The sequence below is a fragment of the Accipiter gentilis genome, chromosome 14, assembly GCF_929443795.1.
Source record: "Accipiter gentilis chromosome 14, bAccGen1.1, whole genome shotgun sequence".
NCBI lineage: Eukaryota > Metazoa > Chordata > Aves > Accipitriformes > Accipitridae > Astur > Astur gentilis.
In genome coordinates this window covers 33,753,045-33,776,750 of record NC_064893.1, presented here as the reverse complement: position 1 = coordinate 33,776,750, position 23,706 = coordinate 33,753,045, and the positions used below count along the sequence as shown (strand labels likewise).

General features: G+C 62.2%; 4 protein-coding genes across 6 annotated transcripts in view; 2 read left to right on the top strand and 2 right to left on the bottom strand.

The window, feature by feature from the left end:
* Window positions 1–351: 351 nt before the first annotated feature.
* On the bottom strand, window positions 352–2,440 carry SNX21 (sorting nexin family member 21). 3 transcript variants are annotated; one of them, XM_049816857.1, is made up of 3 exons: window positions 2,064–2,440; window positions 1,759–1,906; window positions 352–1,434 (listed from the first exon to the last, which is right to left on the bottom strand). In XM_049816857.1, exons 1-3 carry the CDS (start codon window positions 2,336–2,338, stop codon window positions 763–765), a joined length of 1,095 nt encoding a protein of 364 aa, XP_049672814.1. In that variant the 5' UTR covers window positions 2,339–2,440; the 3' UTR covers window positions 352–762. The 3 variants fall into 3 exon arrangements, with proteins under 3 accessions (XP_049672814.1, XP_049672815.1, XP_049672813.1); XM_049816858.1 differs by having other exon boundaries at window positions 1,752–1,906; window positions 2,064–2,231; XM_049816856.1 differs by having other exon boundaries at window positions 353–1,434; window positions 1,752–1,906; window positions 2,068–2,440.
* A 1,903-nt stretch (window positions 2,441–4,343) lies between these two features.
* Window positions 4,344–6,248, top strand: TNNC2 (troponin C2, fast skeletal type). Its single transcript, XM_049816866.1, has 6 exons — window positions 4,344–4,421; window positions 5,190–5,241; window positions 5,361–5,504; window positions 5,585–5,699; window positions 5,777–5,913; window positions 5,993–6,248. Exons 1-6 carry the CDS (start codon window positions 4,410–4,412, stop codon window positions 6,022–6,024), a joined length of 492 nt encoding a protein of 163 aa, XP_049672823.1. The 5' UTR covers window positions 4,344–4,409; the 3' UTR covers window positions 6,025–6,248.
* A 779-nt stretch (window positions 6,249–7,027) lies between these two features.
* On the top strand, window positions 7,028–7,969 carry LOC126045560 (regulator of G-protein signaling 9-binding protein-like). Its single transcript, XM_049816865.1, has 2 exons — window positions 7,028–7,220; window positions 7,334–7,969. Exons 1-2 carry the CDS (start codon window positions 7,028–7,030, stop codon window positions 7,777–7,779), a joined length of 639 nt encoding a protein of 212 aa, XP_049672822.1. The 3' UTR covers window positions 7,780–7,969.
* Window positions 7,970–8,093: 124 nt separating this feature from the next.
* The window catches only part of LOC126045551 (uncharacterized), a 44,618-nt gene continuing 29,005 nt past the window's right edge, over window positions 8,094–23,706 (bottom strand). The window contains 19 exon segments of the mRNA XM_049816853.1: window positions 8,094–8,304; window positions 8,441–8,500; window positions 8,633–8,837; window positions 9,043–9,129; window positions 9,226–9,253; window positions 9,334–10,092; window positions 10,094–10,171; window positions 10,583–10,638; window positions 10,975–11,046; window positions 11,446–11,506; window positions 11,691–11,749; window positions 12,225–12,270; window positions 12,742–12,803; window positions 13,051–13,107; window positions 13,479–13,547; window positions 14,054–14,152; window positions 14,336–14,432; window positions 14,632–14,702; window positions 14,786–14,896. Of these exon segments, the coding sequence (XP_049672810.1) occupies window positions 8,246–8,304; window positions 8,441–8,500; window positions 8,633–8,837; window positions 9,043–9,129; window positions 9,226–9,253; window positions 9,334–10,092; window positions 10,094–10,171; window positions 10,583–10,638; window positions 10,975–11,046; window positions 11,446–11,506; window positions 11,691–11,749; window positions 12,225–12,270; window positions 12,742–12,803; window positions 13,051–13,107; window positions 13,479–13,547; window positions 14,054–14,152; window positions 14,336–14,432; window positions 14,632–14,702; window positions 14,786–14,872 (2,112 nt within the window). The 5' untranslated portion in view covers window positions 14,873–14,896 and the 3' untranslated portion in view covers window positions 8,094–8,245.

Below are 23,706 nucleotides of genomic sequence, written 5' to 3'. Positions count from 1 at the left end.
TCCTGGCAGGGGGAGGGTGGGCAGCGCCAGGGGCACGGGGGGGGGGGGGGGGGCTCTGCCTCCACAGCAGGCTGGGTCGCAGGAAGGGAAAGTGCTACCATGGCACATGGCTTCCCCTTCTCACTTCTCCTGCCCTCCTTGTGCCCTGGCACTTGTCAGTTGCTGCTTCTGCTCGCCCTCAGTCTCTTTCCCAGGGCCGGGCTTGGGAGAGGGCCCAGCCGCTGGGAGCTAGGGAAAGGGGAGGAGGCAGCTCCCACCTCAGGGTGGGGGGCTTGAGGCTTCCTGCCGATGGTGCCCTGGGGGAAGTGAAGCTGAACAGACACAGCAGGCGCCCTGATCTTCTTCCCACCAAGACTTTATTAAATAAAGTCCTTTTTGTTATATAGGTTTTACTGGAAGCTTCTGGCAAGAGCCCCGGACCCTGCCAGAAGCCTTCCCTTAACGCAGTGCCAGTATATCCCAGCTAAAGTCCCGTCCACTCTAGAAGCCCCCCGCAGAGGGGGAGCTGGCTCCCAGCTGTGCCGGCGCGGGTGGCGAGCACCGGTGAGCGCCTGGCCCCGCGGGACAGACTAACCACAAAGAAAGTGCATTTCCGAGGCAGCTCCCAGGCGCGTGCCGTGCTGCCTGCGGGAGCACAGCGCTGCGTCCCTGCCCCATCCCCAACCACAGCATCACCCTCGCTGCTCCTGGCCGCCCCGGGGCACGAGCCCCACGTGGCGCCTTGCCCTCCTGCCAGCGCGGGTGGCGGCGGTGGGACGACACTCACTCCAGAGGCTCCTTGATCAAGCACTCCTTCAGGGTGGGCTGCTGCTGCAGGGGCGGCCCGGCCTCCCGCAGGTCCTGCAGCCGGGCCTCCGAGCGCCGCTTGTCCTTGCCCACCTTCCAGGCCAGGTGGACGTGGGCCTGCAGGAAGGGCCCCAGCAGTGGGTGGCTGCCTTGGGCCTCCAGCAGCTGCAGCGCCTGCTCGCAGAAGCTGTGGGCCTCGCAGAGCTCATCCAGCTCCTGGTGGCAGACGGCCAGCCCGGCCAGCGTCAGGAGGAAGCGGCCGGAGCCGCAGACCCCCAGCCGGTCCTGCAGCCTGTAGGCGTTGGCCCAGGTGGCCAGGGCTTCGCGGTACATGCCGGTGCAGGTCAGGCGCTGCGCAGCCTGCAGGTCCTGCAGGAAGAAGAACTCGAGGAACTCGGGGGAGCGGCGGATCTCGGCGATGGAGTGCAGGTGGGACAGGAACTGCTCGAAGGCTCGGCTCCGCTTGGCGATGGTCTCGGCGGTGAAGTTCCGGCGCAGCCTCTTCCTGGGGAAGGCGATGCCGGCCATGTCGCAGCCGAAGCGGCAGCGCAAGCGGCGATTCAGCCGCTCAAAGTCTGAATAGCGCCGGGCGATGGCGGCGGGGGCCTTGTCGAACCGGCCGGAGCGGATCAGGTAGATGGTGTAGAGCTGTGGGGGAGCCAGGCGTCAGGGCGGTGCCGCGGGCACGCTGCTCCCGCGGGGCCGGGCAGAGCCGGGTGTGTGGCCGCAGAGGGGCCACGGGGGCCTTTGCCCAGGCAGGGGGGGAGCAGGCTGGGCCGCCACAGCACCCGTCGGCAATAGTTACCTGAGGCTCATCTGAGCCGCCAGCACCGTCCAAGCAGCACGGGGAAAGACAGAGAGAAATAAGCGCCAGCCCCATGGGACCTCTGCCCCAGGATGAAGCAGGACCCACGCCCACCCCTGTGCCCGTTCTGTGTCCACCCAGCCCCGCCGGGCTCACTCACCACGTACTTGGAGGAGCGCTCGCTGACCACGCTGGCGCTGGTGACCTCGAAGAGCAGCCGCTGGGGCACCAGGCTGCCCCGCGATTTCTTCCACAGCTCCTGCAGCTGCCGGGTTAGCAGGCTGCCGCCGGGGCGCTCCGCCGCGGGGCCCCACTCTGCACCAGGAGAGGGGTGTCAGCCCACCCGTCGTGGGGACGGGGCTCTGCCAGCGCCCCGACATCTCTGGGCCGCCGGCCCCCACCATCGCTTGGGTCCCCCCCAGGGTGCTGCTGCCCCGGCTGCCCGGGCCCCCCATCGCACGGGCCCCAGCACCTGCCTCCGTCCTCTGCGCCCGCTGCTGTGCCGGTCGGCTGCGGTGGCTCCCCCAGCTTGTCTCCAGCACCATCCTCCTCCTCCTCTTCCTCCTCCTCCTCGTGGCTGGTGAAGCTCAGGGTGCCGCTGAGGCGCGTCGACAGCCCCTCCGTGTCGTCCTCCAGCTCCGAGCTCTCCGGGAAGTCCTCGGCCTCGGAGCCGCCGCACGCCCGCTCCTCCCGGCCGCCTTCGCCGGCCAGCGCGTGCCGCAGGCGGTGCAGGATGCGGGCGGCCATCCCGTCCGGCCCAGCTGCCGAAGCGAGGGGTCAGGCCCGGTTGCCCCAGCGCGGCGGGACGGGCAGGGGGCCGGGGGCCGCCCGCCACGCCGGCGGCCGAGGGCGCCGCACAGGCCTGGGCTAGGACAGCCCGTCCGCGGGACCCCCCGGCCCCGGGACCCCCCCACCCCCGGCCCCACTCCCGCTCCCGCCCCCGGCCCGGTGCAGCCGCGTCCCCGCCGCGGGCGCTCCCGGCCCGGTCCGTACCGTGCTGGCCCGGCCCGGGCCGCGCCGTGCCGAGCCGGGCGGTGCCGAGCGATGGCCGCTCCGCCGCGGCTCGTCCCGGGATCCTCCCCGCGCGGCTCCGCCTCCGCCGGGAACCCGGATCGCGGCGGCGGCGCCGGCCCGGCCCGGCCCGGGTCAGGGCAGGGCTGCCCGGCGCATCCCGCAGTCCCTGCCCTCCGCCGCCCGCCCCTGCCCGGGCCGAGCCGGGCGCCTGCCCGAGCGCACCCGGTCCCCGCTCCCCTTGTCCCCTCCCCGGGCCGTCCTGGCAGGGCCCCGGGTCCACCCGCCTGGGGCCACTGGAGCCCCGCACCCCGGCACTGAGGGGCCGGGGGTCCGGCTACCTTGGGACCCCCATACCGCGGGACTCCCAAACCCCGGGACGTCCCCTGGGCTGCCCTGGCACCCCGCCGCCCTCTCCACGCACCCCGTGCGGCTGGGCTGCACCCCGGCCGCTCGCCCGGCTTTATTTGGCACCGCACCCGCTCCCTCCTCGCCGCTTTCTTGGGAATGTCTATTAATATCGAGGAACCGGCCCAGCTGCTGCCATCGCTCTGCCCCTGCTCGTCGCTGCGCCCTGCTCCGGCACCCTGCACCCTGCCTGGGCTCGGACGGGGATCCCTGCGCTCCCCTGAGCACGGTTGGGTCTGTGGGGGCTTCTGCACCCAGTGCCTGGGGGGCCCCAAAGCTTGCCCAGCCCTCCAGGCAGGGTGGGACCCTGTCCCCAGCTCCCACCGGGGAATGGGGGTCCCGGCAAAACCAGGAGCCGGGGAACCTCCTGGATGTCCCTGGCGTTGGGACCTTGTGGGACAGGGTGCTGTCAGCCTGACCCCGCTGCAGCCCCCGTGCAACCCCCTTGGGGCACAGCCCACCTGGCCAGCACATTCCCAAAGCCACTAGCCCCTGGCCAGGTCCTGACAAAGGTGGCTGGTGTGGGCTGCAGTGTGCGAGGGCAGAACCTTCAAGGAGATGCCCGGGCAGATTTCCCATTCTACCAGAAACATGGAAAGATGGGGGCTTTTCCGGGCCTGGAAGCCGGGTGCCAATGGCACCGGGGACCCAGTACCACAGGGGGGCATGTGCCGTGTCCCCTCAGGGGCTTTGTGCCCCAGGGACCACCCAGGTGCCCCTTACTCGTCTCGGGCAGGGTGCTGCAACGCAGCTCTCCCCCGGCCCACCCGAGCAGAAAATGGGGGTGAAGGGAGGGGGCTGGAGGTGGCGGGGTGAGGCTGGAGCCCCCGGGGTCTTGCGGGAGGGAGTGAGGGAGGGGACGCCGCAGGGGGAGACCAGCCCCATGCTGGGAACCTGTCCCAGGCAGGGCTTGTGGGTTCGGCAGCGGAGCGGGCAATGGTCTGTGCCAGCAGTGCCGGGGCAGACAGCTCGGGTAGGGGGAAGCCGTGGCCCCCTTGTCTGGGTGATGCTGGCGGCTCCGGGGCTATTTTTAACCCTCTCCTTGCTGAGCTGCCTTGGGGGGTGTTGCTGCAGGGGGGGCAGAGCTGTCCTCCTGCCAAGGCTCTTGTGTCCCTCCCCGGAGGGCTTGAATTTCTATCCCAGCTTCAGACCCACGTTTAATCCACAGCTCTTGGCCAATAGCGCTTTGGCTAAATTAGGTAAAATGCACCCATTGCCAATGAGCGGGGCCGGATTGCTGCTGGGGAGCTGATAGGCTGCCGGGGCTGGGGGGGGCCAGCAGCTGGGGGCACGTTGCACGGCAGGGACCCTACAAATTGGGGTACCAGGGGCACCAGCGAGCTTCTGGGGTCTTCTGCTGCAGGAGCTGGTGACTCCCTGGGGGAGGGAAGCAGCAGAAATGCCTTCAATGGTAAGAGCCCTCATGCTGCCGCGTGCTGCATGCCGCATGCCATGTGCTGCGTGCCGGGGAGAGACCCAGTAGGGCAAGAGGCATCGGGCACCGCATGCGCCCAGGGGATCTGGGCTGCCGAGGTGTCTCTGCAGATGTCGGTGGGCAGACGGTTCCCGGGGCTGGGCTGACCGGGGTGGGCGACGGCAGGGAGGTGTTGGGGCAGTGCAGGGCCCCGTGGGAGAACCGCACGGCTGCCCAAGGGGCACGGGAGCCCGGAGACGCTGGCTGAGCCCTGGCTGGAACTCAGGGCTGCACAGAGGTGGCGGTGGCAGGGGGTGGCTGAAAGCCGAGCGCTGGGTCATGCGACACGGCATCGCTGCCGGCTACGCAGCCGGCCCGCGCCTCCAGGAGAAACTCGATCGGGGCCGACAGGTGCCGGTGGCTGCGGCCCCACTGATCCCTATAAGGGGAATCGAGGAGATCCCAAAAATAGCACTGCGTGCCTGGGATGCCAAGGCTGCACAAGGGGACCGTGGCCCCTGCGCCACGGAGCCCCCCTGGCTGGCAGTGGACCCCGGGGCAGGCGGCTGCCTGCAGCCCACTGCCCTCGCAGGCACCCGGGTGGCACCGGAGCTGCGGAGATTGCTGGGGGCCGTGGCTTGCCCCGACACGGCAGTGTCCTCCAGCTGGGCAGGGGCTCTCCCCGCACCCCTGGGGTGGCACTGTGCGAGGGGCTCCCAGGCACGATGCCGGCAGCCGCGGTGACCCCGCTCCCTTGCCTTGCAGACAGACCAGCAGGCGGAAGCCCGCGCCTTCCTCAGCGAGGAGATGATCGCGGGTGAGCGCGGGGGCGGTGGGGAGAGGGGCCAGACCCTGCCAAGGCACGGGGCCAGGCTCTGTCCCGCTGCTGTGGGCCCCATCCCGCTGCCCAGCCCTGACCCACGCCCTTCCCCACAGAGTTCAAGGCCGCCTTTGACATGTTTGATGCGGATGGCGGCGGGGACATCAGCACCAAGGAGCTGGGGACGGTGATGAGGATGTTGGGGCAGAACCCCACCAAGGAGGAGCTGGACGCCATCATAGAGGAGGTGGACGAGGATGGTGAGTAGCCCTCGGTGGTGGGTGGTGGGCGGTGGGCACCAGATGGGCAGCCTGACCCGCACTCCTCTTCCTCCTCGCAGGCAGCGGCACCATCGACTTCGAGGAGTTCCTGGTGATGATGGTGCGCCAGATGAAGGAGGACGCCAAGGGCAAGTCTGAGGAGGAGCTGGCCAACTGCTTCCGTGTCTTCGACCGGTGAGTGGGGGGGCGATGCCTGCCCATCCTGCCCACAGGGGTGAGTGGGGCCACATCCTGCCCTCACCCTCCTGCAGAAACGCGGATGGGTTCATTGACATCGAGGAGCTGGGTGAGATCCTGAGGGCAACTGGGGAGCACGTCACCGAGGAGGACATAGAGGATCTGATGAAGGATTCAGACAAGAACAACGACGGCCGCATCGACTTCGATGGTGAGTGATGGTCCCGGCCAAGCCCCTGTGCTGTGAGCCCCGGGCAGGGCCGTGGGCTGAGGGTGCCGCTCTCTTGCAGAGTTCCTGAAGATGATGGAAGGTGTGCAGTAAGGTACCAGACATTCCTCGGGCCGGCCGCTGCACCCAGCCTTGCTCCACCACCACCATCCAGGGAGCAGCAGCTCTGCAGCACCCGGCCCCCGGCCGCCCACACTGGCTGGGACCCTGCCCTACGCCAGGGCTCCAGTCTTGCCCTGCTGCTGGCGGCCGAGCTTTTCCTCCAGTCTGTCGCATGCAGTTTCAGTCTGAGCCTCAATAAAAGAGGAAAGGCTTGAGCTGCTGGTGTGGAAATTCACTGGGTTTGTGTGGGGAGGGGGCCACAGCACCATGCCCCCTGCACCGCTCCCCAGGGTGGACACATCTGGATGGGTGCCTCGTGCTGGTTGGGCTCACCCCACGGGGCTGTGCCAGTGGGGCGCAGGGGCAGTGTGGGACCGTGGTTCCCACGGGCTGCTGGGCGGGTGCCAGCGCTGAGCTCAGACTTTCCATGCGGAGCAGCCAATTCACATGCCAGTGGGCGAGGGAGCACGGCCCCTGCGGGTCCCAGTGGGCAGCAAAGCTCTGGGAGTCCTGGGCATCTGCTCCTGCCTGCTACGGGACCACAGGGGATCTAAGGAGCCACCACTTCCTACCCACTCAGGACCCCCATGTCCCACCCAGAAGGCACAGAGGACCTCCCTAGAAGGTTGGGGGAGGGGGGGCAGCAGCAGCAACCCCCTCCCTGCAGGGTCAAGGCGATGCTGGAGTCTGTGTACTTGGACAGCCTGTACCAGCCCACCATGCATCACTGCTCCCTGGGGACCTGCAGCGGCTCCGTGCAGCCTCTCCAGCTGGGGAGGAGCGCACTAGGGGGACAAGGGGGGACGCTCCCCAGGCTGGGGTGGGTAGGGGCCAGGGAGAGACAGTGAGACCACCACCTTGCAGCTGGAGGGACACACGGGCACGTCTCAAGACTGTCATCCCCACGGTGCAGCAGCACAGAGGAGCTGACCCCCCTGGAGAGCCAGGGGACACCACGGAGGGGCCTGACCCTGCCCCATCCTCACAGGACACGATGGCACCAGGGAGAGGGGATGCGCGCCGCATGCCGGGGGCAGCAGGGACATGCGCAGCAGCCCAGGCTGCCCTCTGCAAGGCCACGGCCGGGCACCGGCTGCTGGTGCTGCAGCTCGGGGGCAGCGCCGACAGCCCCCGGCTGCGAGAGGAGCGGCGCAGAAGGAGCGCGGAGGCCCGCGACCTCAGCACCGGTAAGGAGGGGGCTGCTGCACCAGACGGCGGCTGTGGTGTCCCCCTTGCACCTACAGCAGGGCTGGTGGAAGGGTTCCGGGGCTGCCCCAGCTCAGTGCCCCTCATCCCACAGGGCTACAACACACGCTGCTGGCAGGGCTGCGGCAGGCATCAGCGAGCCCCGAGGAGCGGCGGGAGCTGGAGAGGCTGTGGGTGCTCTTCCTCTCTGCCCTGGAGCTCTTCCTGCAGGATCTGCGCCAAGCCCACCACCTCTGCCAGCTCTTCTCCGTGCAGGGGGGGGGCACAACCCTGCTGCGCACTGGGCTGGGGAGCCAGGGGCTGCCCAGCCGCAAGGGAAGCCGGCGAGGGGGGGGTCCTGCGCAGCCCCCGGCCACCCCACGCCTGGAGGAAGAGATTGAGCAGGTGAGAGCCACGCTGGTGGAGATGGAGAGCAGAGCCAACATCCTGCCATGGACGGTGGAGGCCACGCAGCCGGCAGGAACGGGCGGCACTGCAGCCCCTGCAGCTGGGGCGGCTCGGGAGGGGTCTGACGCTGGGCACTGCTGCAGGGTCCTCTGACTGGGGGGCAGGAGAGAAGGTGGCAGGGCTGGCACCCCCCATGCCCACTCAGGCATCACAGAGCAGGGAACAGAGCGCTGCATTACCCCACCAGGCAGGCAATGCTGGGGGCTGCTCCCACCCTGTGGAGGGAAGAAGGACGAGCTCCAGGCACCCCAAGTGTTAATAAAGCCCCTGTTACCCCACGGGCGTCAGCGTCCCTCCCTTCCTGCCCACGCTCACAGCGGCACTGTCTGGACCCTGGGGCCGGGCTGACCCAGAGAAGGTGCCTCCGGGCACTCATGGGGCGCCGGGCTGCAGTGAAAGCCCCAGGAGAAGTTATAAACATGCATTTATTTATACATTAACCGTGGCTCATACTGCAAAATTAATTTAAAAACAGCCTATGATACAGAAAGCCGGGGGGAGCGGCCAGACAGGGAGCGGGCAGGGACCCAAGCACAACAGGGAGAGGCGGCGGCGTGGGTCAGGTTTCCTGGCTCTTGGCCTGCTTGGCGTATGTCTCCCGCACGTATTTCTTGTAGGCTGAGGAGAGAGGGAGGGCATGGGGCTGAGGGTCACGGGGCAGCCACAGAGCCAGGCAGGCAGCAGGACGCAGCGGGGTCAGGGGGCTGCGCTGCTGCCCACCCCGGGGGTGGGGGGTGAAGGGGGGGCCACTCACCGACTTGGTTCTTCCAGAGCTCGGCAGCGTGCGTATTCAGGGGGCTCTCGATGTTCGGCTCTGGGGACAGGGACTAGGTCAGCAGGTAGGGTGCCCTGGACCCCTGAGCCCCGCTGCCCAGCGCTGTGGGGGCAGCCCCAGCACCCCCCCCTGCCCCCCAGGACCCCCCTGCAGCGGGGCTGCGGGCCCCACCTGCCAGCAGGCTCTGGATGGAGAGCAGGATGGTGCGGACATCGTAGAGGGCCGACCACTTGTCCTTGAGGATGTCGAGGCAGATGTTGCCCTGGGTGTCGACGTTGGGGTGGTAGCAGGGCGTCAGGAACCGCACCGTGGGCGCGGTGTAGGGGTACCCGCTGGGGAACTCCAGCGACAGCTTGTACCGCAGCTCCTCGTAGGCCTGGGGGGGGGGGGGGGGGCAAAGTCAGGGCCGGGGGCCACAGCCTGGAGCGGGGGGGGGGGGGCAGCCCCAGCCCCTGAGATGCAGGGGGAGCCCCAGCTGGGGGCAGGGGGGACAGGATGGGACTGAAACCGCCCTCAGCCGGGGGGAGCGGGGCCAGGGAGCCCCCCCCGCCCCCTCCCAAGCCGGTGTCCCTGTCGCTCACCGTGCCGGCGGCACCGTCAATGGTCCCGATCCACTTGAAGAGGTTGTCGGACTCGGGGAAGGCGGAGATGCCTTTGTCACCGGACATCTGCAGGGGCAGTGCGTCAGGGCGGCCCGGGACACCCCACCCACCGGCGGGCCCCGGGACCCCGACCCCCCCCCCCCCCGCCGGGACCCCACTCACCATGAGCGCCATCAGCTCCTGCTGCAGCCTGCGGGGGAAGCACACGTTACCGGTCCGGTCCGGCGGGGCTGCCCCCGGCCCCCAGCCCCGTTCCCGGCCCCAGCTCACCTCTTCCCCACCGAGCCGCGGGCCGGCGTGGCCCCCGCCTCGGCCGCTTTGCGGGCGGCTGCGCTGGGCACGGCGGCGGGGTCGGCGTTCTGCGAGGCCATGGCGGCTCCCGGGGGCGCTGGGCGACGCACCCGCCTCCGGCAGCCGCTGCCCGGCGGTTCACGGGCGCTGGCCGCGGCTCCCGCTCCCGGGCGGCGCCGCACGGGGCTCCGCTCCCTCCCTCTCGCCCGCCCGCGGCGCAGGACCCGGTCCCCCCTGCGGCTCTCCCGGTGCCGAGCGGCGGTCCGGGCTCTCCGGTCCGGAACGGCGGTGCAGGGGTCTCTCCGGCGGTGCGGCCCGGTCCCGATCCCGGTGCGGTGCAGGACACTCTCCGCTACGGCGGCCCCGTCCCGTCCGGTCCCGCCCCGCGCCCGCGCCCCGTTTGAATGTTTCCAACGTGCGTCCCCTCCGCCAATCAGCTCGCAGCTCCGTTCGAGCCGGCCAATCGCCGCTCGTCGGAGATGCGGCTGCCACGGTAACTGCCGGTCGGCCGCCGATTGGTTACCAGGCGGCGCCGCGGAAAGGTGGCGATTGGCCATTGACCCCGCAAGGCGGAGCCGCGGGTCCCGGCGGGCCCTTAAAGGGCCAGACACCCCCCCGGCCCCAGGAGGCGGTGGAGACGAGTGCGAAGCGGCTTTATTGGGGGCCTGGGGGGGGCCCTCAGGACTCGGGGGGACCCTCGGGAGGCGGCGCGTCCCCCCCGCGGCGAAGCGTCTCCATGTGCTTCTGCATCTTCTCCGTCATCCACGCCGGCGGGACGAACGGCTTCAGCTCCTCCAGCCGCAGGTCGACGGAGTCCCTGGGGAGAGAAGGAGTGAGACAGAGACCCCTGCACCCACCACGGACCCCCAGCCAGCACCGAACCCCAACCCCCAGCACCCACCACAGATCCCCAACCAGCACCAAACCCCGGCACCTACCACAGAGCCCTGCATCCACCACGGACCCCCAGCCAGCACCAAAGCCCAACCCCCTGTGCCCACCATGGACCCCTGCACCCACTACAGACCCCCAGCCAGCACCGAACCCTGGCACCCAACCATGGACCTCCGGTACCAACTCCCCAACCAACACCTAGCCCTTGGCACCGAGTCCCCCAACCGGCACTGAGCAGGGCCCCTCCAGTATGGGGCCCCTCTGCGAGGGTGGGCATGGTGAAAGCCCCCCAGGGCAGCAGCCCCAGGCTCAGCACCCGTGCTTCAGTCCTTACCTGTAATCGTCACTGGCAGCCAGATCCCGAATGTCCTCTTCGATGAGGAGGTAGGCCTGCAGCACAAGGCGGGGGGGACATTTCAGGGCGGCCGTGCACCCGCTCCGGTGGCGGCGAGGGCAACGCTGCGTCCCCTGTCCCCGGCCGGCCCAGAGCTGGCTGCATCTCCTGGCCCGCGGCTACTCGCCCTCACCCAAATCCCGAGGGGCAGCGGACAGAGCTCCGCCGTGCCCCAGCAGCGCCTCTGCCTCCCTAGCCTCCTGCCGAAGCCACCTCTCCCGCAGCGTGCCGCCCGCGGCCTGGCTCGCCGCTCCTCCGCCCGTCCTAGCCCTGCGGTGGGTCTCTGCGCGGTTCCTGCCAGCTGCAGGAGCCGCGAGCCTGGGCGTACTCACCATCTTTCCCCCAGTGGCCCTCATGTGCTGCTGCTCTGCCAGCCAGTGCTTATCTTGCGGGTCGGCTGCGTACTGCAATAAAGCAGCAAGGACCTAGCTGAACACAGGCAACAGACCTTCCGCTCTGACCACCCTCCTGCTGGGACGCTGCGCCCTGCTCCGGCACGTTGCTCCCTCCCCAGGCGGTGCTGCCCACTGGGGGCTACCGGCACGGAGGGCTCAGCTCTGCCTGCTCTTTCTCCGACCTTGAGCCCTGGCTCTGGGCAAACCCACCACCTTGGAGGCTGCGCTAAGCCATTAACTTATGTTCCAGTGTGCTAGCCGGACCGCGTGTGTACGTGCTCTGAGGTAACAAACAAGGGTGTGGGGGAGGAAGAAAACAAGCCAGCCGAAGCACACGCTCCCGATTCCCATCAGAAACCGTTTCTGAGCAAACCCCGAAGGAGGAAGCGTCCTGCAGCGGCATCTGACCTTAAAGAGGTGGGGATGCTTGATGTAGAGTCGCCCTCTTGTTCCTCCCATCCCGAGAGCTCTGAAAGAGGAACACAAAAGGGTATTACACCGGTGTGGAGGTCAGCCACGGTAGTACGGGGACACCTCCTCTCCTCCCCAAGCCCTTCCTGCTGCTTTCAAGGCAGAGAAGCGAAGTGACGGGAGGAGTCTTACGGGCTCCTGCCTTGGAGACACCACCCTCCATCAACAGGGCCATTCCTTACTTGTTTGCTCGAGATCCCAGCACAAAGGTTGTGGTTTCAGTCAGTCGGGATGGATCCCACTACAGAGCAATTGGAAAAGGGGCAACATTAGAAATGAAGCTGCTGCTGGCCCATGCTCCACGAGCCTCAGCTCTCTGACGGGGAACCTTGGAACCGCCCCCGGCCTGGGAGGGAGGGAGCTGGCCACAGACCTCCGGACTTCTGCAGAGGAGGGAAGTTACGTTCCCTCTTAGCTGATCTAAACAGTTTCCCTCATGGGAAACACTTGTGGGATCCTCCTGGCTACCACTGCTCTCCCCCAGGTCTCCTAACAGTGGCACCACACCGCAGAGCTACAGGCTAAAGTGCCTGGGGGAGACAAGCAAAGGCCTCCAGGCACTTCGCTCCTCTTCTTGCTTCTCTCCTGCGCTGCAGGAGCCCATCAGGGCAGAGCACAGCTCCCGGCGCTGTCCTCTGCTCCCACAGCAGTAGGGCTCTGCTGGCAGAAGCAAAGGGGAGGAGAGGGTGAGCCCAGCAGTGTTGGCCAGCCAATACCTTTGGTCCATCCCTCCTCACAGGCTCAGAGGCTTTGAGCTTCCACCTGAGGGGAAGGAAAATGCTGTAAGAATGAGTCCCTGTGGGACCAGCGCAGTCACCACCGTGGCACTAGCAGCAGGGATTGAGGCCCAGCCCTTCCAGACCTGCTTTCGTTCACACCCTCCATTCTCCTACGGTGCCCAGCTCCAGACCCTCATCTTTGCTGCATGTTCTGCTCTCCCTGGCTGCCAAGATCCCACCGACACCCGTGTCTCACACTGCTCACTCTGAATGGTCCACCGAGACCTTTTCACCCCTTTAGGTCTGTTTAAAACTGCTCCCTTGAAGGTCTTTGCCTCCTGGGGGAACACCTCAACCTAAATCCCTCCTGCCTGTCCTCTGGCGCTCCCCTGCACCTCTCCTTTCTGCAGGAGGGGAAGGAGACCGTGGGGTTTCTGTACCCCTCATTTGGGCAGCCTCATTTCCCCCCCCTGCCCTCCCAAAATAAGGGCTCTAGTGCAGGACCCATACTCACGCAGCCATGCCTGAGACCCCACGATCATTCGACAGGCTCTGTCCTGGAGGCCGCCCCTTTCTCTGCAAGGAAGAAATCCTTCAGTGACTCAGCTGTGCAGGCCGAGAGAACCCTCTCGGTTACCTTCCCCTTCCCAGGGAAGCTGCCATTTTTGTCACAAGGAGAAAAGCTGGCTGGCACAAGAGTGAGCACCTCCAAGGCATCCCAAAAGCTGCCGTGGACCTGCACATGCTCATACTGTGGGAATGGTCAGGAATGAGTAGCAGGCTTCCTGAAACATAAAATCCCTTGTGCAGAAAACTCTCCTACCTTTTTGGGAACAGGGCTCCCTCGACGATTCAGCTCCTCATCCACCTGTCGGGCACGCTGGAAGAGGAATGGCAGTGGGATGAGCAGGGCCTTTCTCCCCGCCAGGCGGGCAGGGCCCCACGCATCCAGCCAGCTGCTCTTTCCTGTGCTGTGCTCGAAGCAGAGAGCAGAAAAAATGTGCAGGGAAACGCCGACCCCACCCCGTCTCAGTGAGAAGCACCAAACTGCAACAAGCAGCAACTGTGCCTGGGATTTTCCTTGCCCTGCAGGTACTGCTCCCTCCTAGCCTAACAACCCCCAGCTCTGCCTCCTTGCTAGCGCACTGAATGGACAAGAAGAGGCAGAGAACAAAGCAATTCCAACCTTTCTCCTCCTTCTCCCAGCTCTTACAAGTCATGCAAGCCTCTGGGAACAATAACAACTTTTACCTTTGGTACTGCCTGCTCGTGGGGCAACCTGGGAACAACCTTTTTGCCATCAGAGAACAGCAGTTTGGCCTGCAGGAAGAGAAAGAAGGGTCCAGAGAGGGACCTGCCAGCAACCCCCACGTCCGTGTATCTACCTGAAAGCCCTGTAACAGCTCTGCTTTCAGAGTGCCACCATGCAGCACTTTCACAGATGGTGAGATGCAAAAGCACAATCTGAGCATGATAAATTCTGGGCAACTGGCACAAAAGTAAGATGTAAAAGAAAAAAACCCTGCCTACCCCCCCCCCCCCCCCCCCAAGACTCTCCGACAGGGGCCAATCTCTGTGGAGGCTCCAGCCATGTGACACGTCCCGACAGCAGCAGTGGAAAGCAGCGGCACGAGCTGCCCGGCCCTGACTGCTCCCCTCTTCCCAGTGAGAATGAAGCCAAGCACAGCGACCACACAAGGGCTACGGATGTCTCCCTGCCTTGGCTAATGGCAAAGCCATTAAGAAGGACACGTCCTAGCCAGGCTGCTCTGGTCGGCCAGGTGTCAGACTCTGTTGAAGGAGCAGAGCCCCTTGCTAGCACCCACCTGCTCCAGGCAGCTCCGGCAGGTCTCCTGGATGAGCTGCTCTGGGTCTACCTCCTCCCCAACATTATCGCGCACGTTGATCGCTGCCTTCTGGAAAAACTGGAGAGGAGGCGGCAAGAGAGGGTTAGAGCCTGAGCAGCCTGGCAGTGTTGGGGCAGGCACAGGGGCCTGACTCCCACGCTGCGCCCACACACTGGTGGCCACAAGAAAGACACGACAGCCTCGCGTGGTGCCTGGGAGCTGAGCTCTCCATACGCAGCCCGTGATGGGAGGGGGTCTCACCTTCATGTACTTGTTGAAGACACCCCGGATTTCCTCGTTGATGCTGGGCTGCAGGACAGCTCGCAGCAGGTCCATGGACACGGCTGGATCCGTGAAGCTGAAGGCGAAGGAGTCAGGCGGGGGCGGGGAGCAAGCCATCCCCTGCCTCGCTCTGGGCTAGCCCAGATCGTCCCCTCCGGTCTGGTGCCCGGTGCAGCCCAGTCCCTCTGTTCGACCTTCTCCCCGGGGTCTGGCCGGCCCGGACTCCCCCATCGCCGCCCCGCCCCGGCCCAGCTCCCCGCTGGCCCGGTCGGTACCTGGTGGTCATCTGGGAGCGCCGGCCGCGCCGCTGCACCTGCCGGTGCTTGATCATGATGTTCCAGGGGCTCTGCGGGACACACGCGTCAGCCGCGGCCCGCCTGCCGCCCGCCCGGCCCCGGCCCCGGTCCCGGTCCCGGCGCCCCGCCTCACCGTGCTGACCAGCTGTTCCTCGGCGCCGCCCAGGCCCTCCTCGCCCGGTGGTCCCGGCTGTTGCTCCGCATCGCGGGCGGCGCCCATGGCGGCGGCCCCGGCCCCGGCCCCTCTCCCCGCCCGCGCCACCGGAAGCGTGGGGCCTAGCGCGTCATCGGTCCGCGACGCCCCGGCCGCGCGCCGGAAGTGACGAGGCTACCATGGCAACAGCGCCGGCGGGCTCGGTGCGGGGCGGGAGGGGGACGAGGGGAGCCCCGGGGGGACACGCAGTGTGGGGCTGGGGCTGGGGCGGGTTCCGAGGAGGCGGCCGCGGGGTGAGCGGCCTCCGTCCTGCCGGTTCAGCTGCTGCCTGGCCTGCAGGGACGCGGCCGGGGCCCGGGGTGCAGCCTCCCGCCGGGGCCCCGCCGCAGCGGCGGCGGTGGGGCAGAGCAGCGAGACGAACGCAAACAGCCCGAGCGGGCGAGGCAGGCTGGCGTCGCCGCTCTGAATTTAACGCACCCACGATGGCTTCCCTCCGTGCCTCCAGCATTGTTTTTCCCTCGTGGGTTATTTTAAACCTCACCCCTTGGCGTGCGTGGAGCCGCTCCTGCGGGTGCGAGGGTGCGTGAGAACACACAGCAGTGAAGAAATCCTTAGTTCTATAGAAGTACAGCTTCATGGAGGAATGCAGAGCAATGGACAGTCGACTCTAAAATAATCATAAATCCCAAAGCCTTAAAAAGTCGTGCTGTTCCACCCAGGAACAGGACCCGTCTCAGCTGAAACTGGTCTCACATTGAACCTGCCTGTGAGACCCAAGTAATTGCAGCTGCAGAAATGTGAATGTTTGTCCCTCCACAATCTGTGCGTTCCTCGTGTTATTTTCTACATCTAAAATAGGAGAATTGCTGTTCTGATCGTAGCAGCTCCCTGTCTTTTTCCTCAAGTCTCTCATCTTTCTGGAGTCTCATTGTTTATCTGAGGAAACGCTCCAGTGTTTCCTCATCTTGTCTAACGTGTGCAGAATAGTCAAGGCAACTTGTCCATCATTTTCTAGATCATCTTGTTGATATCTGTCACAGTCAACAAGAAGCTTTTCTGTTGGGTCAGCTGGATAACAGTCTAACGTTAAAAATCATTGCTGTTTTGTTGGTAGCCTTTTTCCTTGTTACTTCTAAGCTGATTGTAAGACAAAAGCAAACAGGATTTCTCAAACCGTGTGATGCTGAGGCCGTCCAGTGTCCCGTGTCGCGAGCGGCCCGTGTGGAGGATGGCACAGAACTCGAGCAGTCATTTCCAGTTCGCTGTCCTCACACACCCTGTGTACGAGGGGGCAAGCGCTTTGCCATGCTGCCAAGCAGGAAAGCAGCTTCTCCTTCCCCGCCAGCTTTGCCGGATGCTCCAGCCCAGCATCTGCAGTGTGGGCACAGTGGTGGTGCCTCCAGGGGATGGTCTGTTGGTGTCTCAGCATTTGTCGCTGTGTGACCAGTGTGATTCTTCTGCCGTAGCTGTTGGCCCAGCAGTAACCATGCTCGGCACCCGTGGGAGACCGGAGCTGGCTGTGGGAGGAGAGGCTGGGTGACTCATGGGCTCACGTGCTGGAAGAGGGTCCTGCCCTTGTTGTTTCCTTCCTGCTGCTTTGGCCGGGGCTGCATCAGCCCAGGATGAGATTAGGCTGTTAAACAAACCTGACCGGCGGATGTGGGGCCGATCGAGTCATCACCAATATTGCCATAACTTCATGATCATCAGCACTGGGCTTTTTATGTGCTTATTTTGGCTGCCTCAAATTATTAGCAAAAAAAATTGGATGTTGTCCAGAGGAGAGGAAAAATAACTATGGCTGTAGAAACTCCTGGGGAAAGGTGAAAAGGATGGTTTTGTTTAACCTGCGAGAGCTCGATGGAGAGAGGGCTCTGCTCTGTACATGTGCTGCAGAAAGGACAGTGATCAGCTGCCCTCTGTAGCCACCGTGAGCAGACAAGAAGTCCTTGTGTTGGTTTGAATCAAGTGAGACTTGGATCAGATCTTTGGAAAAACTTTCCAATTATAAGAAGACTTAAATCCTGGAACAAATTCTCAATAAAGGAGTCCCCATCTTTGCAGGGATGGGGATGTCTTTTTGAGAGCATGTGAACAATGTCTGTCAGGGATCATCTAAATGTAACTGATGATATGACTTGTTTGGATCTCGTCCAGTCCCTGTTTTTTAATGGTAGTTTTCCACAGATCTCTGCGGTAGGCGCACATGACAAAACATGCCAGCCTGCGAAAGTCTGCAAGAGACGGACTACCGTTTCACCGCTGAGGTTACCTGAGTTCTTTTTGATACACAGAGAGACTTTGGACAAGTCCCATCTGTCCCTCAGTGTCATCAGCGTGGGCAGGCCTGCGGGGCGGGCAGGCTTTTGGTGGCAGCGGAAAGCCTGTTGAACCCAATCCCATGTCCTGATTTGGCAGCGAGACGCTTGCAGGCAAAGCTTTGTTATCCCGCTGGATCTTCATAATGGTGTTGGGTCTGCCCTTGCAGGTCACCGCAGGGCTGCGGCATAAGAGGATGAGCAGCACGGGGTCAGGAAGGAGGAATGGGATCGTAGCCTGTAAACTTTACCTGTATAACATTACTTCTTAGCATCAAATGCTGTAAAATTATACCAGCCTTCACAGAAAGACAGCGGGCAGGACATCGCCGAGGAGTCTTGTTTCAGTGGGTTGAGGTGGGTAGGAAGGAGAACAGAAGAGTGAGAGAAATCAAGCGCTTTGAATGCCGAGAGCTCCTTTCCCATTGATCCGTGTCAGGATATTCTGTGTCTGTGGAGCCGGCTGGGCATGTAGGGGGGTCTGAGGTGAGCTCCTGCTGCCCCGTGGAAGCCAGATTTATGTGGACACTGCGAGCTTTGCGTCAGTTTAGTGATGACCTACCCCAGCCACAGCCCAGCCGTGCTCGGGAGTATCCAGGTGCAGGAGCAGTGCTGCCCATCACCGTGGGCATTTGCTCTTTCTTCTGGCTGCTTCTTTTGCAAATGACTGTGGCACCAGTATCTGCAAGATGCAGGTGAGGGGCTGCACACGCCTGCCACATCCTGCCACAGCAGGAGACATGATTTTTCGGTTTGCTTTTCTCTATTCACCCTCTGATGTTTTATGAGACTGGTGCTGCGCTGCAGGTAATCAATGAGAGTCAGGAAATGGCTGTTGAGGAGAGGGGAAACATGACTGAAAAGCATTCAGAGACCCAAATAATGTTCCTGGTGGGCACACAACAATTGCTAATTGCTCCTGAGAGTGAGCCGGAGGGCTCTGGTGCACATCCTTCTCTCCCTGGACCTGTGCTGCCATGTGCAATGGGTGCAGGTATGATCCTGCTCTGCAGGATCCAAGTTGTGGAGCTGGAACAGGACCTGCAGGGTTCATCATTCCAAGGCGTTTATTTCAGTAGAGAAATGTGCTTGTCAGACATTCTTCTTCATTAGTTCCCTAAATGTTAACCAAGATTATGGTCTGCTAAAACGGAAACGTGCCAAAACGATGGCGTTGTTCCCAAGAGGAGGAGGACATGGGGGCAGAGGCAGAGACAGGGACAGGCAGGTACAGAGGCAGGGGCAGAGGCAGAGCTCTCCTCCGTGGGAGTCCCGGGGTTGGAAGGAGCCCTGCAGTCCCGCAAGTTGTTCCAGATGGTTTGCTGGGTGCGTGGAAGGGAGTCGACGCTGCCGACACCAGCAGGATGGCACAGGTTGCTCCGTGGGGTGTCTTGCTTGGCGGTGATTAACAGCGACGGCAACACGCGATAAGCACAGGGCCGTCGGGGTTCAGCCGTGGAGCTGTGAGGTGTGGAACACTGGATCTTCAACAGACATGGGTGGTTTGCCTAGAAATTGCATCCAAATTGAGTCACAGCCATGAAGAGAAGATTAAACCTGTACTTAAAGCATATTTCTTGCAATGAGCCCTCTTCCTACACAGGTTTGGCAGCATGGAGCCATGCAGCTTCCTGCTCCTGAGTCGCGTCCCTTGCACTGCCCCTGCATCGCTTCGATGTGACTTTGATGGAAAGCTCTTTGGGCAGGAACTTTGCCTTTTCAGTGTTCGTGTCAAGTGGCACATGCTTAGAATTGTAGAAACAATGTCGAACTCAAACCAATTAATTTCACTCACCCCACAGCTGGAGATTTAAACTTTGTCTTTTGATCCAGCAAGCCCAACCCATTCTTGCTGGTGCTGGTGTGTCCTGGCCAAACTAGTCCTTAAATTCTCCTATAATATTGATTGCACTTTGGTTTGTGTATAATTCAGGAAGAAATAGTTAAATAGGGAGGGAAAAAATTGCAAAATCAGATTCCGACTAGCACTCTGTGTGACTTGAGAATAACTTAATTTAAATGGGTTAGCACTCACATAATTGAAGGTACTACTTAATCTGTTATCTCAAACTTATTAAGTAAGTCTTTACCCTGAAGTCAGAAGCAGCGAAAAGGGAAGTACATGTGGCAGTGCATTTAATTTTTCATTTACTTTTCATGTGGGTCTCTGGTGAAGGCCTGCAGTTTGGACCTGGAGTTTGAAGGCAGATTCCCATGCTCTTCTTGCCTTGGGTGAGCGCTCATCCTTGATATCCCAAGACTTTTCCCCCCAGAGAGCTCCATTTCATTGGAGCACCATTTCATCCGAGCAGACCCTTCTGCTGGATTTGCAGTGGGGGGAGCAGTCTGAGCTCCAGTCCCCAGCTGCTGGGGGAAATGGTTCCTCTGCGTATGGTTCTCCAGGGACTGTGAGCACTCGACTGAGTAAGGGGCTGCTCAGCCTTGTCCTTAGGCTGGGGAGTCTCAGCCCTGGGCAAAATAAGACTCGACTCAAGGGAATTTTTAATTAATTTAATCTATTGCCTGTTAACACAAACTTCTACTCACTGATTAGAGATAACAGATGTGCCCACCGGCTGCAGCTCAGGGACATCCGTGGCCTCCTCCCACACAGGCAGTGTTCCTAAACCAGGCAATTTGTGCCCAAAATAGCCCTTGGGCTGATGGGGTGCTCACGTGTGTGCCAGCTGGGTGCTCATGCTGCCTACGGATACCGTGTGTTCCCCCGGGTCCCCGTGCTGTGCTGTTTGGGTGCTCCTGTGGGAACTAATTTGGCATTTGTGCATGTGTGCTCCTGCGTGAACTCATTTGGTGCTCATGCATACAATTATTGAATGCTCATGTGTAAATTAATTGGGCAGTCATGCGTGGACACTAAACTCTGCAATTTATGCTCAAGAGTTCCCAGAAAGCTGCTCTGAGAGCGCCTTGATGGAGTCTCTGGTTCGGCTGGATGAAGGATCGCACCGAGCTCTGCCTGCTGTCTGTGCGTGCCCAGCTCCACGCAGGGCTGTCCCGCAGTAACAAGGGATTCAGGGAGGCCACAAAGGAGAAGGACCCCGTGGGGCCGGGAGACAGCGTTAATTTGCTGAGGAGACTTTGAGATCGCTCATTTGGATGCCAAAACCTGGTGATTTACATAAGTAACATTGAAAGAGCTGGAGCAGGCTGCTTGTGAACGGAACAAGCAAACGAAATATTGGATTTAGAGACAGACGTTCAAATGAAGCCTTAAATATTGGCCCTACAAAGATCTGCAAATAGAGTCCCATATGTGAAACAGCAGCCTTGGGAGCAAAGGGTGTTTGCATATGGAAGGAGGGAGCTCCCCAGCGCTGCTGCCTGGGTGGGTGCTCATCCCCTACGCCCATTTCGGCTGGGACTGCGGGGCAGGGATGGGCTCCTGCCTGCAGGCACAGCCCAGCATTGGGGCAGTGCAGGTGGCTGCTCCTGTTGATAAAGCTCACTCACAGCTCGCTCACAGTTCCCCAAACATCTTGCTGAGCAGTAGCATGGCTGCTGCTCTCTGCCAGGAGATGCCCTGTCTTGGTCGAGAGCGAGATGCCCTGTCTTGGTCGAGAGCTCTCGTCTTTAAAACTGCACCAGGTTTTGCATGTAAGCACTTCCCACTGTACTCTCCCTCACAGTTTTAACAGCAGTGACGTGAAGAAAAGAAACGGGTGGTGCTGCAGTACGAGGAGTGGTCTGTCTGCCAGGAGATGTTTATTCCTGCTGGTTTTTAAATACAGCAGTTCATCAAAGTGATGGTAGCGAGTGCTGTGCTCCCCCAGGATGGTGGCAGAAGGTGCTGTTCTGGATGGGGGTGCCTCTGGGCTGGCACTTTCCTTCCCTGCAGCTATCTTGGACTGTCTTTGCAAATCCCATTTAATAAAGCAGCGGCGCTGGAGGCCCCGTCCTTCACACACCTCCCAGAATGCTCTCAGGAAGTGGGAGATGCCCCGGCAGAGGCAGCGCTGGTGGCAGGACCAGCGCCGACTGAAAGATCCCGGACCCCAGGGTGGGGACCTGCCAAAGGGACCGGCAGGAACAGAGCCGAATGGGAGCACGTGTGGGCAGCCCTGCCTTCTCCCAGCCGGCATCGCAGGCAGGCACCGGCAGCGTCCTGCATGCTGGGGCTCAGGGAGGATGGTTTGTCCCTGGGCACTGCTGGGCAGCAGTGGTGGAGGGGTCGGTCACAGCCCTCAGCAAGGCGGTGGGGATTCCTGTCAAGTGCGGCGGTGAAGAATCTGCCTCCGTGCAGCCAAGGTTTCCCCTTCCTTCCTCCTGGTCCCTGTGCTGTCCTCCCTGCGGCATGCAGCCTACTCTGGATCCTGCTCCTGCCTTGGTTGTGGGTGGAGAAAGGCAGCTGGAGTGGCTCTTTAGAAAACAGAATTACAGTAAAACGTGGGAGGTTCCTACAAGTCACCTGTGAGCTGCTTCCTCCCATTCCCAGACCCGGGCTGCCTGGGAGGAACTTTAAATTGCTGCCCAGCTCAGCCCTGGCCACTGGCTCCGGCAGTATGACGGCGAGAGGCATCTTCCTGCTGGGGCTCCTCGCCCTGTGGGCAGAGCTGCAGGCAGCACCCACCGCAGGCAAGTATGGGCATGCTGGAAACACCCGGCCTCTCTAGATTTTAAGAATATTTTCCATATTTTCATAGAATCATAGAATGGTGTGGGCTGGAAGGGACCTTTAAAGGCCATCTAGTCCAACCCCCCTGCAATGAGCAGGGACATCTTCAACTAGATCAGTGTTGATGATGATGTTCAGTGATGTGTGTTTAAATGCCTGCCTTAATCCTTGTATTTATGAAAGCTTTCTGTGAAGAGTTGTAACCCTTGTGAGGTTTAGCCCTTGCTTAAATTTTATAATTTTCGAGTTTGGCAAAACTCCTGCCGGGGACGGAGATGGCGGTGGTACCAGCATGCAGGCATAGGGATGCTCGGGAGGAGGTTTGTCAGTCGAACCAGTGACTGGGGCAGGGACTGGTGGAAACAGCAGCCCAGCCAGAGCCCTGGGGTGCTGTGGACTGGACCCAGACTGGGCTGCCTGGGGGGGGCGGGATGGTCTCCCATCTGGGCAGAGCAGCTTCCATCCACAGGGCTGGGACCCCCCTGGGGCGAGTGGGGACCCCCACCCGTCACAGCCCTGCTTGGGGCAGCTCTAGCCAAAATGAGAAGGTGCAGGTTGTTAAAGCCGAGCTCCAGCAGGCTGAGCTCTGCTGCCCACCCGCCGGTGCCTGCCTCGGACCAGGGCACAGCACGTTCCTCACCCGGGCTGGCAGCTGCCCGTGCACCTTGCTTTGTGGCAAGTTCAGGGTGTCTCCCCTTGTGAGCCCTCTGAAAGCATCAGCCTTGCCGGGGATGTGCTGCTCTGGGAGAAGGGAAATACTGAAAGAAGAGTATTTTTCCTACTCATATTTTTTTCTTGGGAAAAATGGCCAAATTTCAAAGAAGTGAAAATGGCATTTTTTTTAAATGAGCCACGAAGTGATTTTGAGAGCAGTGTTTGCGATTTTACAGAGCCCCTTCTTTCCAAATGCTCCTGCAAGTGTTGCCAGCCGGGTGGTTTTATTCTAAAGCTCAAACTCTGAGGCAGCAACCGCTCCAGTGCAGCGGGAGCCAGGTTTGCTGTTGCTCTGTAACAAGACGCTGGGGCCATCGCACGCTGATGAAAACATGTCGGCAGAAATGTCATCGCTTTCCAAATGCTCTCCTCTAGGAACTTGAGTTTCTTTTGGTCTCAGTTTACAGGCTGGTTTTAAGCCTTACGATATAACCCACCTTTTGCCAGCAAGCCGGCTGTGCTGGTGCCTCCATTGCTGACGTGTTGGTCCCATTCCTTGTCTCAGAGCGAAGTCAAGGGGCCAGCACTGCCCATGGGGAGCCTTGTGCTGCACCACTCTGCTGCCGAGTGGGATTGTTTGCTGCTGCTTAACAGGAGAGTGTGTAGACTGACTTCCTAAATAAGCTTAGCAATATATTTATGCCCTGGTTAAATAGCACATGCTATATTTGTATTTGTTTTGCTAAGAAGTTGCTGCAATCACACACACACACACACACACACACACACACACACACACATACATTTTCTTGCCTTTTCTCTCCAAGTTCTTGTCCAGCTCTTCCAGCTCTGGACCCGCAATCAGCCTGCTGGCATTCGGGGTGCCACAGGAGCAGCTGTCGGGGAGGCCAGTGCTTTGGGGGTGCTGGCAGCTGCCAGTGCCACTGCCTGCGATGATCAGGCAAACCGTGGTGGGGAGCTGGGTGGGGATGAACCCGGGTGACGCGGGGCTCGTCGTGGGCGTTGGGGTGGGCTGCAGCGTGGCACGGTGCCGACTCTCCCGAGCTCCCCGGCGCAGGTGGAGCTGTGGGCGGGTGCTGGCCCCGGTCCAGGGACACCCAGAAGAGCCCGGGCGGGCGGTCATGCTGCGGCTCCCGCGGCAGCTCCTCTGCAGCCCTGCTGCTGCCGGGGGTGAGGGCCCCTCGGGCACCAGCACTACCACGACACTGCCATGTGCCGGGAGGCGATGGTGTGGTCCCGGGGGGCTGTGTCGCCCCAGCTGTCCCAGCAGCAGC